This window comes from Sorex fumeus, unplaced genomic scaffold, assembly GCF_029834395.1.
Source record: "Sorex fumeus unplaced genomic scaffold, SorFum_2.1 ptg000003l, whole genome shotgun sequence".
Classification (NCBI taxonomy): domain Eukaryota; kingdom Metazoa; phylum Chordata; class Mammalia; order Eulipotyphla; family Soricidae; genus Sorex; species Sorex fumeus.
In genome coordinates, this window is record NW_026606060.1 from 32,827,377 (window position 1) to 32,841,076 (window position 13,700).

The 13,700-nt window shown below is 40.3% G+C and overlaps 1 protein-coding gene across 1 annotated transcript in view; it reads right to left on the reverse strand.

Moving 5' to 3' along the window:
- The window catches only part of MGAT4C (MGAT4 family member C), a 276,972-nt gene that overhangs the window by 16,249 nt on the left and 247,023 nt on the right, over nt 1-13,700 (reverse strand). The window contains exon 3 of the mRNA XM_056116608.1: nt 2,613-2,765. Coding sequence (XP_055972583.1) covers nt 2,613-2,765 — 153 coding nt within the window. The remainder of the gene's footprint in view (nt 1-2,612; nt 2,766-13,700) is intronic.

Here is a 13,700-nt window from a genome sequence, read left to right on the forward strand (position 1 = left end):
CTCTCTGAGCCTCCCATTCTAGTCTCCACACTGCTCCTCATTCCCGTCTCCTCCTGTCTCTCCCGCTCATCTCTCCGCACTCCATCTCGCAACCTGGGCTCTCTCTCTCCATGTGCTTGCTCCTGTATACTTCTTCTACATTCTCTCTCTGTCCCCCTTGCTAGCCTCTCCACAGTCCAGTCTTGCCAACTCTCTCCTCTCTCCAGCTCTCTTCCTCTCCAACTTCCTTATCTCTCCAAGCTGACACTGCCTCCAGTCAGGTAGCAAAATCAACATAAGAAAGCTCTTCCTGAGGGCCCACCAGTTCAAAGGGAACACCACCTAGGATATTCCAAAGCCCTTCCTGACTGCCCAAGGGCAAAATACCCCTCAAGGTGTTTTTCTCTTTTCCCTAGTCCAATAACTTGATCAACATCTCAATACTAGTATTTTTGTATGGACACAGTAAGAGATAACATGGAGGCATGTAGGGCAGCTCTCCTGGGAACATCTTGCCACAGACTCAGACTACAGCACTCAGTCCAGATTATCATTCCTAACCCTAGCAGGGTCTGAATCTAGTTATTGTTTTTTTGGATCATGACAACATTTTCCAGTGACCAGGCTCTTATAGTTAAGCATTATGGCGCTTTGGCCAGGCCCATCTCGATGCCAGGGTAGCACATAGTTTACCTCTTGCCCTGGTTCCATCCAGTCCCTTGTCGGAACCCTGCTTTTGGGGGCACTAGGGAGTAAGGGCAACTGAGGCTTAGGTGAGAGAACAGATGCCCAGGAGGAAAATATCACTGAGAGTTACATTACAAAAGCATAGCCTATGCTGTCTTCTTGTATCCATACAAAAAGAACATTGCTCTGAATAAACTATTGAAAGGACTGAGGGAGAAGAGAACAACAATATTTACAAGTCAACATAGCACAAAAGAAAGAAGTTACAAATAAAAACAGAGGAATGGGAGCACTGTGATGGGAACAACCCAATAAACCTAAACTACCTGAGGCTATGCAGGAAGGACAGAATAGTGTTATCCTATACTAAAGAAAGCAAGATGCATTCAAGAAGACTCCATAAGTGGCTCTGTACCAAATATGAGCTCAGGATCCAGAGAAATATCTGAAGTATAGTAACTAGTTAGTAAATTGTGCTAATTTATTAGGTAAAGGTAAAGGCAAAGGCCCTCCCATTGATCGTCGATTTGCTCGAGCGGGCCTAGTAACGTCTCCCTTGTTGTTACTGTGTCTGGCATATCGAATACTCTCGGTAGCTTGCCGGGCTCTCCGAGAGGGGCGGAGGAATTGAACTCGGGTCGGCCATGTTGGCCGCTTGTAAGGCCAACGCCCTACCTGCTGTGCTATCGCTCCAGCTCATTTATTAGTCAAACATTTCTTTGAAAAATGTCTGTGAAGTAATTTTTTTAATTATTTTGCTAAAATAATAATTAAAAATATCTTTCAGAATATGCACCATTATGGAAATAGCTATGCTAACCACTATACCACCAACGCGGCAGCTGGAGAAATAGCACAGCAGTAGGGTGTTTGCCTTGCACGCAGCCAACATGGCCGACCTGAGTTCAATTCCTCCGCCCCTCTCGAAGAGCCAGCAAGCTACCGAGAGTATCTTGCCCACACGGCAGAGCCTGGCAAGCTCCCCGTGACGTATTCGATATGCCAGACACAGTAACAACAAAGTCTCCAGTGGAGACGTTACTGGACCCACTCGAGCAAATCGATGAACAACGGGAGGGCCTTTACTTTTACTTACTTTTGATGGAAATTGCATTTTAATTTCTGTGTTCAACTGCTTAAACTTTAAAAACAAGCAAACAGACACAGTTACATAAATATTAGGCAATTTCCAATGTTTTATTTACAATTTAAGTAGGGAAAAATGAATAAGTGATAGAATCAATTTTATTCTAAACAGGCATGTAATTATGTGATAATTATAAGAAGATGAATAAAAGAAATAGATATATTTCTCATAAAAATTAGCCAAACTAAGTCATTTTGTATATATTTTATAATCATTTAAATTTAAATATTTGCTAGTCTCATTATATTATAAAATTTACTGAACTTCTCTAATTAATAACTATAATTTTTGAGGTTCTATATTATTTTCCAGTAAATATAAATATATAACAGTGGTCACTTAAGCTATTCAAAAATTCCAATAGGGTATTATTCATTATAATAAAATCCTTTCCACAATGAAACATCAGTTTGTATTCTTAAACAAAGAATTTTGAAAATTTTGACAATTAACAAAAAATAGAGATTGTAACATTTGAAGCAGATTTTATTTATTCTGATAATATGAATTAAATGGTTTCGCATAATATTAATTCTGCAGAGCAATGGTTAGCTAACTTAATTCTAATCATAAGTACCTATTTAACCAAAACATATTATTAAAGAAAACATTGCAGCATTAATTCTAATATTTTCAATGTGTAAACATTAAACATATAAAAGTTAAAAATTCCCAAGTTATAATTTTGCTCAAACTAAAGATGTTACAATAAAGATTAAAATTAGGTCACAATTAGGCTAAATCTAGTTTTATTTAGTCCTGATTTTAAACAAAAAGTCAATCAACTTCATTAACTTACCAGCACATAGCTATCTTCAATGTATAAGTTCATAAATAGAAGAAAAATGACAAGAACTCCTAAGAATGACACTGTTGAACGTTTTCGCAGGCATCTCATTTTATCCAGTATTTCAAAAAAATGTTTCACTTGATAAAAGTTAAACATTCTCTCCTGTGGAAAAGATGTAAAGAATTACTATATATAATTTGTTTTTCTGCAGGTACTCCATCATTTTTAAAAGCCAGATGTTTATAAGACCATCAACTGTTTGAACTAAAACTTGCTTCCAAATTTACACAAAATGTTTGCAACATATTTATATATTAATATAAAACCAGTGAGTGGTGCATTTTTGTGGACTAAACTGAATAAAAGCAAGTCTAAGATAACTCCCAAGAAATAAATATTGGTAACAATGCTGTAAGATGAAAGATAAAGTAAAGTAAAGTAAAGTAAAGGCCCTCCCATTTGATGTAGGCAGGTAGATAGGGAAAGGCTCTCTGCAATGAAACAAAGTCTCATAGAAGAAGAATTCTAGGACCGACCCACCCTGTGGAGACAGAGAATAAGGACTTGATAAGACCATCCCCAGACCCTGAAGATATGGGCCTCCTCCCCATGAAATTCCTCCTTTCCGAAAACCCCCTTTCAATCCGGTTAACTCCAGTGACCCAGCCCCAAGGAGATTCCAGGACATTCCAAGTCAGAAGATTCTCAAACCCCCTTTCAATCTGGTTAACTCCAGCGACCCAGCCCCAAGGAGATTCCAGAATATTCCGAGTCAGAAGGATCTATAAGAACCAGCTTGAGAGCCCACTTGGTGCTCTCTCCACCCTGGGAGAAGCCCGCGTTCCCTCTGGGCACGTTACCCTCTCTCTCCCTTCCCCCCCCCCCCCCCCCCCCCCCCCCCGCTTATCTGCTTATCCCTTTCTCTCCCTCTCCAAAAGCCTCCAAATAAAACCTGTTACTTCACTGCTTGTCTACTCCTGAAATTCTTTTCTGCGAGCGAGACAAGAACCCCAGGAACCCCGGGTAAGGCTTGGGACTGGTCTCTCCTTTCCTGCAAAGAGCAAATTCTTGCCCCAGCTTGAGTCCGTGGCTCCCCGAGCAATCGGGTGGCAGGGATTAATTCCCGTGCTGAGAAGATCAAGTGGACTTCAAGTGTGGCTTGACAGCCACCTTGTGGGGCTGGCGGGGCTTAGGTCCGTGCCAAGCAGAGGCTCACTGCAGACTTTACGGGTCCTAGCCTACCCAGGGTCCCGGGTGGCAGAGGCAGGTGGGGAGAAAGTTACCGTCTTTCTCCTCCCCACTTCACATAAGTCACCCGTGGGGCCCACCGACATCACGTTGATCATTCATTTGCTCGAGCGGGCCCAGTAACGTCTCCATTGGAGACTTTGTTGTTACTGTGTCTGGCATATCGAATACGTCACGGGGAGCTTGCCAGGCTCTGCCGTGCAGGCGAGATACTCTCGGTAGCTTGCCGGGCTCTCCGAGAGGGGCAGAGGAATCGAACTCGGGTCGGCCATGTTGGCTGCGTGCAAGGCAAATGCCCTACCACTGTGCTATCGCTCGAAGATATCGGAGGAGAAAGAATAAAAGTGGATGCAAATGCTTAAAAGGCAATTCTCACCGCCCCCTTTTGTATTGTAATGAAAATGGAGGTAAAGTAGAAGTATGGACTGTTATTGATCTTGCAGAATAGATGTGCTGGGAGGATATGTTCCTTGCTTTGCACTCACTCCTGAACAGGGATCTGGAAACCATATGGGTGCCAGGGATAGAACCCAGGTCAGCTGTAGTCAAGGCGATCACCTTGCCTACTGTACTATCTCTCTGGCACCCAAACTGCAGTATTAAGAAGCTAAGTATGACAAAACTCAGTGATAGGATATTTTGTATGTGATACTGGACACTATAGTTGATACTTGACACCCTGCATTTTGGGTGGGGGTTGGGCGGAAGAAAAAGGAAAAGAAAATTAGCAAAAGAATAGATGTGCTGGAAGTGCTACTGTAAAACCTACATAGAAAAATCAAAAGTGACTGAGGAAGTCAAAATTTTGTTGATAACTCCACATGTAAATTTGATAACTTCTGAGATTTTATTGCACTATTCATTAATTTTTACAGCAATTATTATTAAATCAAATTATATCTTGGATGTCAATATCTGAAATGGAATATTTACATTGTTTTATACTATATATTAACTGTCACTGTCACTGTCTCTGTCCTCCTGTTGTTCATCTATTTGCTCAAGCGGGCCCAGTAACATTGTGAGACTTGTTACTGTGTTTAGCATATCAAATACATCATGGGTAGCTTGCCAGGCTTTGCCATGTAGGCAAGATACTCTCCGTAGCTTGTAGGGCTCTATGAGAGGGGCGGGGTGGAGGAATTGGCCATGTGCAAGGCAAAGGCCCTACCCACTGTGCTATTAGAAGCAGTTATTCAAGATAATTTATAAATAGTAAAAATTTAACTCAGAGTCAGATCAGTGGAGATCTTACTTTTTTCTTTATTACATTCTTCTACATTTTGTGACACCCTTAAATCACAGAAAAAGATAACTGTCTTTTAAAATGGTAACTTTTGAAAAATATGGTCATATACACATAAGAAAGGATACAAAATACTAGTTAAATGACATTTTACTTAAATCAAGGCAGAAGTTGTGCCACATTGAGTTATATATTTGATCTCCCTGTATCTAGCTTTAGGAAAAAGAACAAGTGTGTCAAATGAGTTTAAAAAGACAATAATCTGCATGTCAAACACTGAAATGTGAAGATATCAGCTACTCAAAAGTCTTGAAATAAAGCAAAAAATATTGATAAATGTTTGTAAATTATAGGAAAGGATAGCAGGAATAGAGAAAAACCTAACAAACAAGAAAGAAATAATAATCCATAATAAATTTTTAAAGAATTTGTTCATTTCCTTTGACCATACTTTTCTCCATTTTTAGATTCTTGATTTAATTGCACTTTATGAATGTCTAAATATATATGTTATATGAACTCAAATTGAATACAAGCATATCTAGACACATTTTAAATTATATATATGTACTAGTATGTGTATACTGAATGTACGTGCTTTACCAAGTATTTCTTGTGTTTTATTCTATATTTGCTTTTATTTTCTGTTCATTCTTTGGTGCCACATTTAGCTGTGCTCAATAGTTACTCCTGACTCTGCATTCCATCACTTTTGGCAGGCTCAGGGAACCATATTAGGAGACAGGAATGGAATATGTGTCAGCCAAATGCAGGCCAAGTACATTGCACAATCTGGCTCCTTGTCTTTATTCCTTTTGATGTCTTATATAGTATAGTTTTTAACAATAAATTCTCTATATATGTATTTTGCATATTAAAATTGTTTCTATCTTGACTTTATCTGGGTACTAACCTCTACGTCCCTATTTAATCCATACTTTTAACAACCTGAATTTATCATTGTATACTTAAAATATTTCCTTTTGTCTCTCAAAATGGGCTAGAGAGGTAGCACAGCTAGTAGGGTGTTTGCCTTGTACACAGCCGACCCAGGTTCAATTCCTCCGCTGCTTTTGGAGAACCCGGCAAGCTACCGAGAGTATCCTGCCCAAACGGTAAAATCTGGTAAACTAGCCGAGAAATATTCTATATGACAAAAACAGTAACACCAAGTCTCACAATGGAGACGTTACTGGTGCCCACTGAGCGATTCAAGGAAAAATGGGAGGACAGTGCTACAGTGCTACAGTGTTCTCAAAAAGTACTCAAGGTGCCCTGGACCACTCTCAGCTATAACTGACCACCCGAGTCAGGATATTAAATGGCAGGGCATGAAGTTGTTAAACTGGTAAGACCATTACCATCTGTGGACACCTTGTAGGTGCTCTGGGATCTCCAGAACTGGGTCCTCCAGAACTGGATGACTTTATGTAGGGCATACCATATGCTTGAGATTTTGATTTCATATACAAATAATTTTTCTCAAGACGAATATCAACAAGTTTCTTCTCTTGACTTTGTTTCAAGCGTTTAGTGTATCTAGTTTAATGTATAAATTTTGTGTTTATTTAAAATTTATTTTGGTATAAGATATTTCATGAGTATAATTTTATTTTTCTTCACATATTCAGCATTCCTTATAACATTTAATGATGAGCTTCTACTTTATTATTATTATAGTTCTGATCAAATATTAATTTCCAAAATTAAAAATGGAATTATGTTAGCATATGATCAAGGGTTCTTCTGGTTATAGAACCAAATTTAATTAAACAGAGTATTGTAAATATGTGCACAACTGTAGTCATCACAGCATTGTTCAAAATATCCAATACATGGAAACAATATTAGTGGCAATGAGTGGATGGATGAATGAATTTAGAATACTAATAAATGTTTTATCAAAAGAAAAAAGAAAATACTGATTTTTGTTACATGGAAAGACATTGGGGGCTTTATCTTAAGTGAGATATGTTAGGCAGAAAATAAAAAGACTGAATGAATGATATTATTCTGATTGGAATATGTAAAAGTTCATATAGAAACAGATAAAATGGTGGCTATCAAGTACTTGGAAATAAAAATTAGAAGTAATAGTGTTTAATGCTACAAATTTGCAATTAGGAGACAAGTTCTGGAGGTCTAAAGAATTATACTAGAGGGCTGCAAAGTTTAAGAAGAGAACTCCCAGAACAACCACCAACGGGGAGCTCTTTGGCACCATTAGAGCAACATGGGAAGATGCTGTCATTGACAACATTGACGAGGAATATAATCGACTGATTCAGCACCTCCATGATTGTGTGAGGAATTTTGAGAGAGAGAAAGCCACAAAAAGAAGTCTGTCTTTGAAAACTCCCGAGCTCATTTGTCATCGTGGCTGTGCACAAGCCTCGTGAAACCACAAGCGAATGTCCGAGCTCCCAAAGCAGTGCAGAGAAGTGTTAAAAGAAGACCTTAAAGAGAGAGGAGCAACAGTGCTGGCAGATGTGGCAGAAGCTGGGAAAAGCATTCACAACGCCTGCCTGTCCTTTGCCAACTACAAGACCAAGATGACTGCCATCCGACGTCCTGATGGATCTATCACATCTTCCAGAGGGGCAATGGAGAACATTATCCATGACTTCACTCGGATCACTTTGATACCATGTCCACCTGCCCACATACCAAACTGCTCAGGATGGATATGTCATCCCCAAAGTTCTCCCTTCTGAAATCTGACACAGCATTTTGTCGGTAAAGAAGCAAACAGCACCTGGCCCAGACAAGGTCAGACCCAAACACCTGAAGAACCTGCCATCAGTACTCATCAATAAACTGGCTCGGCTCTTCACATGCTACCTGTTTGAATGCAAGGTTCCATTGCAGAGGAAAACCAGCAGGACTGTACTACTGTACAAGAAGGGAGACATCCACAACATTGGTTACTATCTGCCGATCTGCCTATTGTCTGTCATCTACAAGTTGTTCACTTGAGTCATCCTGAATGGGATTGGCAGAAGACTAGATGAAGAACAACCATGCGAGCAAGCCGATTTCCACAAAAAAATCAGTACGATCAACAATATCCACACGATAACCAAGCTCATTAATGTTTCTCAGGAGTTCAAGATGCCACTCTGTCTAACATTCGTTGATTTAAAGAAGGCCTTTGATTCTGTTGAACGGAAGCAGTCATCAAAGCCCTAGCCAATCAGGGCATTCAAACTCCATATATCAGGATCCTCCATGAGCTGTATTATGGATTCTCTACCAGGATCTCATCATTCTACAAAGAAGTGATCATCCATGTCAAGATAGGGTTTCAGCAGGGTGATACCATTTCATCAAAACTCTTCAGTGCCGCCCTCGAGAATGTCATATGATGACTGGAATGGGAAGGAATGGGAGTGAAGATAGACAGTTGGCAACTACACCACCGATGCTTTGCTGATGACATCGTTCTAACAACACCAAGCATTAGCCAATTGGCACAAATGCTGGCCAACTTTGACCATGAGTGTGAAAAGGTCAGACTGCAGCTGAATCTCACGAAGACAATATTCATGAGACAATCTCGCTCCTGAAGTTCCATTTGCTCTCAAAGAAAAGAATATCTCTGAATGCAGCAGTTATGTGTACCTAGTTTGAGAAGTCAACAGGTGCCGAATGAACTGGCACCTGAGTTGCGCAGGAGGAAGAGAGAGGCTTGGAACGCCTTCAAGAGCATTGAAGAATTAGCTAAAAGGACGAACAACCTCTGGCTCCTGGCACATCTCTTCGACTCCACCATTCTTCCTGCACTAACGTACGCCTCGGAGACCCGGGCCCTACGAAAACAAGATGAGAATGCTATTCGTGTCTCTCAAAGAGGAATCACAAGAGCTATGCTTAAAATATCATGCTTCACTCAAGTGAGAAAAGGAACCTGGAGTTCCGACCTCTGTCAACGATAGAAGATCAGGGACGCTGTCTCTTTTGCCAAGCCGTCGAAAATCAGATGGGTTTGATATGTAATGGAATTTGGAAACAACTGCTGGACTAAAAAATTAGAATTTGATCTCCCATTTGATCCAGCAATACCACTCCTGGGAATATATCCCAGAGAGGCAAAAAAGTATAGTCGAAGTGACATCTGCAATTGTTTGTTCATTGCGGCACTCTTTACAATAGCCAGAATCTGGAAAAAGCCTGAGTGCCCGAGAACAGATGACTGGTTAAAGAAACTTTGGTACATTTACACAATGGCATACTATGTAGCTGTTAGAAAAGTTGAAGTCATGAAATTTACATACGAGTGGTACTACATGGAAAGTATCACGTTAAGCGAAATGAGTCAGAAAGAGTGGGATAGACACAGAAAGATTGCATTCATCTGGGGAACATAAAGCAACAAAATGGGAGACTAACACCCAGGAGTGGCTGAGATTAGTACCAGGAATTTTGCTCCATGACTTGGAGGCCAGCCACACGTGCTAGGGGAAAAGGAAGCTCAGATAGAGAAGAGAGCACCAAATAAAGGGTGTTGTGAGGATCCTCCCAGTGTGGGAGAAGCATGCTGAAAGTAGACTATAGACCAAACATGACAGCCACTCAATGCCTCTCTTCCAAAACACAGAACCCAAAGGAAGAGAGAGAGAACAAGGGAGAATGCCCTGCCACAGAGGCAGGGTGGGATGGGGGGTATGGGGGGTGGGAGGGATGCTGGCACCTGTGGTGGTAGAGGATGGGCGCTGGTGGAGGTATGGGTACTTGATCATTGTACAACTGAAACCCAAGCACAAAAATTTGTAAGTCTATAACTGTACCTCATTGTGTTTCATTAATAAATAATAATAAATAAATAAATAAAGGCCCTCCCGTTGATCGTCGATTTGCTCGAGCGGGCCCAGTAACGTCTCCATTGGAGACTTTGTTGTTACTGTGTCTGGCATATCGAATACTCTCGGCAGCTTGCCGGGCTCTCCGAGAGGGGCGTAGGAATCGAACTCGGGTCGGCCATGTTGGCCGAGTTCGATTCCTCCGCCCCTCTCAGAGAGCCCGGCAAGCTGCCGAGAGTATTCGATATGCCAGACACAGTAACAACAAAGTCTCCAATGGAGACGTTACTGGGCCCGCTCGAGCAAATAAAAAAATAACATATATATATAAAAATTAATTAATTAATTAATTTTAAAAAATGATCACGTGGCTGCCCACCTATGAGATGGTCAGACTTCTTGCCAAGACCCTGAGGATCGGTTTGACGTTCTTTTTGTTCCTGGAGTGAGCAGATGTCATTGGTCTATACTAGCACGTGACAGGGACCAGTGGGGGCATTACTGGTGCCCGCTTGAGGAAATCGATGAGAAATGGGATGTCAAGTGATCAGTAATAATATTCAAATATATAACTATTGCAAGTATAAAATATCTGCATATTTTGAATATATATTATATATCAAACATCTGCATAAAATAAAAGCTATAGAAGAAAATAAAACTTACCACTGTTATTTGATAAGTTTTTTAATGTAATGTTTAATTCATCAATTATGTTCTTAAATTTTGGTTGGATATAGTAAAGCACTCTGAGACATAGTCTCCTATATTTTACCCTGTGAATCTTATAGTTGAGCTTAAAATTTATGTCTATCAATCACCTGAAATTAATTTCATGTATTTTTGAGGACAAAAATAATATCATTATTAGCCCTGTATATCAATTTACTTAAGTATGCGAAACTTATATTTAGTTTATTTGTTGAATTCCAGTAAACAGTTATCTAACTAAATTTTCTCTACGGTATATAAATTTATTTCTGTGTGATAATTTCAGTCATACATTATTTGTGTTACTTTTTATGTAGGACTTGAAATAAGATAACCTGGGTATTCTAATTTCACTTTTTAAAAAGATTTGGTTCTTTTTGATTCTTTGTATTTTAGTGTGAAACAATAAAGTGGTGCCAACTCATTAAATCCAGTGTATCATACATATAAGGTATGCACTCTGACTGATGGATCTGTGAAAAAAATATCATATAATTCACTCCAATTTTTATAAAGAAACTTTTTAGAATTTGGACATTCTATCAGTATACAAATTTGGGAAATGTATCAATCTTATTTTTTGTACATTATTTTGTACTTTAGCTTTTATAGGTCACTGATTTTCACGACAATTGGTTTTATTTCAGGTGATACTAATGTCGTTTGTATATTTTAAATTTTTATTTTTAATGATTTTATATTTTTTGATGTTAATGAAAGAGGAAGTGTTGGTTTCCCCTTGCAAGTTACGGTTAGGTGAGCAGTCTTGCTTTTGATTGGCCCATTCTACATTTACCCGTTTTTTGGGTTTTTTTTTTTTTGGCTTTTTGGGTCACACCTGGCCATGCACAGGGTTTACTCCTGGCTTTGCACTCAGGAACTACTCCTGACAGTGCTCAGGGGACCATATGGGATGCTGGGGATGGAATCCAGTCGGCTGTGTACAAGGCAAATGCCCTACCAGCTGTACTATCGCTCCACCCCAACATGTTTCCCTCCTTGCAAATTCCTGGAGTTCTTTTAATAAATAGTAGTTAACGATTGTTCACCACGAAATTTTGCCTCAAAGTTTAGTCTTACAGGGAGATTAAGATAATACACAACGCCAGAAAGACAAACCAGCCAGACTACCCTGCAGATTATCTGCACTCACTGTCAAACAAAGACCTGGTTTTGCAATAGAGAAATCTCACAAAAAGAGCCATAGTTAACTTAGTCTTATACTAAGTTCTGTCCCATTTGGGGAGCTCCTTTTCTCTTCTACTTTCCCTACTCTGAGCCTGAACATCTTTGTTATTATTCTTTATAAGAACCTGGGACTCTTATACGAAACAGAAACCCGCCACCGCTTCTGGTTCACCTGCATCTTTATTATAAAAGCTTTTATGAATTTTACATTGATTTTTATTCTATTATGTAGAAAAATAGTACTTTAATATACACACCTTATTATGTGATATTGTGAAATTAAAACCAGTCCATTCACAAATGACAGTTTTAATCTTTCTCCCAAACCATGGTGTATTCGATATGCCAAAAACAGTAATAATAAGTCTCACTTCTTGTTCCTGGAATGAGCAGACACCACTGGGCTACACTGGCATGCACAGGGACAAATGGAGACATTACCAGCACCCACTCGAGCAAATCAATGAACAATGATTTGAGGACAGTGCTACAGTGCTACAGTGCTCCCAACCTGTTGTTAACATTGATTGCTGTCGGTCTTGTTACTAATATTCTATCTTGTTTTTTTCTGGATGAGCTTCCAGTAAAATATTAAATGAAAGTTGTTTCTAGAGACTTCCAGGTAATTTATGTGAAGTTGGAGAGGAGAGAACAGGTATCCTCAGAAAGGAAATCTGTGGCTTTCCAGCTCCTCACCAGACACCCTATAAGGTACGGGAGCTTTAGGACTTATAAAGTTTGTAGGGAGCCCCTCTGCAGCTTAAACTTCAAGTTGTGGCAGTCCCAGGGGCTGTAAGTAAAGTAAAAGTAAAGTAAAGGCCCTCCCGTTGATCATCGATTTGCTCGAGTGGGCCCAGTAACGTCTCCATTGGAGACTTTGTTGTTACTGTGTCTGGCATATCGAATACTCTCGGTAGCTTGCTGGGCTCTCCAAGAGGGGCGGAGGAATCGAACTCTGGTCGGCCATGTTGGCTGCGTGCAAGGCAAACGCCCTACCCGCTGTGCTATCGCTCCAGCCCAAGGGGGGCTGTAAAGCTGCATTTAAAACCTACCTTTTATGTGCAGTTTGGGAGTTGATCCCTACCACCTGATGTCTTTGGGAGCCACGGACTCAGAAAGGAATAAGGAATTGCTCTTTTCCAGGAAGAAATGTCAGTCCTAGGCCCTACCTAAACCCTTCCCCAGGGGGTGACAAACAAGAAGTACAGCACATTTATTGGGAAATAAAGGGAGGTAAGGAGAGAGGTAAAGTAAGATAGCTGCTCAGGAAAAAACAGGGGCTTCACCAGAGTGGAGGGAGCCCCAAAAGTACATATCTCCAGAGGGAATGGGCGAGGGCAGCATGTGCACAAATAACCGCACAGTTCACAGAAACACTTAAACCTGGGCATGCTTCCTTTGTTCTACCAGGCTTTTTATAGTCTTCTGCCCAATTGTTCTCACACCAGTCTCCACTCTCCCACCCTGCTCTCAGCCTCTTCTCAGTGTGGGTCAGCCTCTCCCCTCAGGGAGTCTTTGACCCTTGGCCAGGGATTCTTCATCTCAATGGCTTGCCAGGCTCCTGACATGAGTCCTTTGTGTCAAAGGCCTCTATGTCTTCAGGTTATTGCAGGTTTCAGATTGTGTTTCCCCCTCACCCCAAACACCCAGGCCTGCAACAAAAGGGACTGAAATAAAATACCTATTCTAAAATCTAGAGATGCACCTTATTTCATTGAGATATTCCCTTCTATTCCTAATTTATTAACTTGGTCAAGAATGAGTGCTGACTAAGAAAATGATGGCTGGAGGAATTGATTGGTATGTGAGATGTGTGCAGAAAGTAGATAAAGGATCAAACATGATAACCTCTCAGTGTCTGTATTGCAAACCATAATGCCCAAAAGTAGAGAGAGATTATGGGGA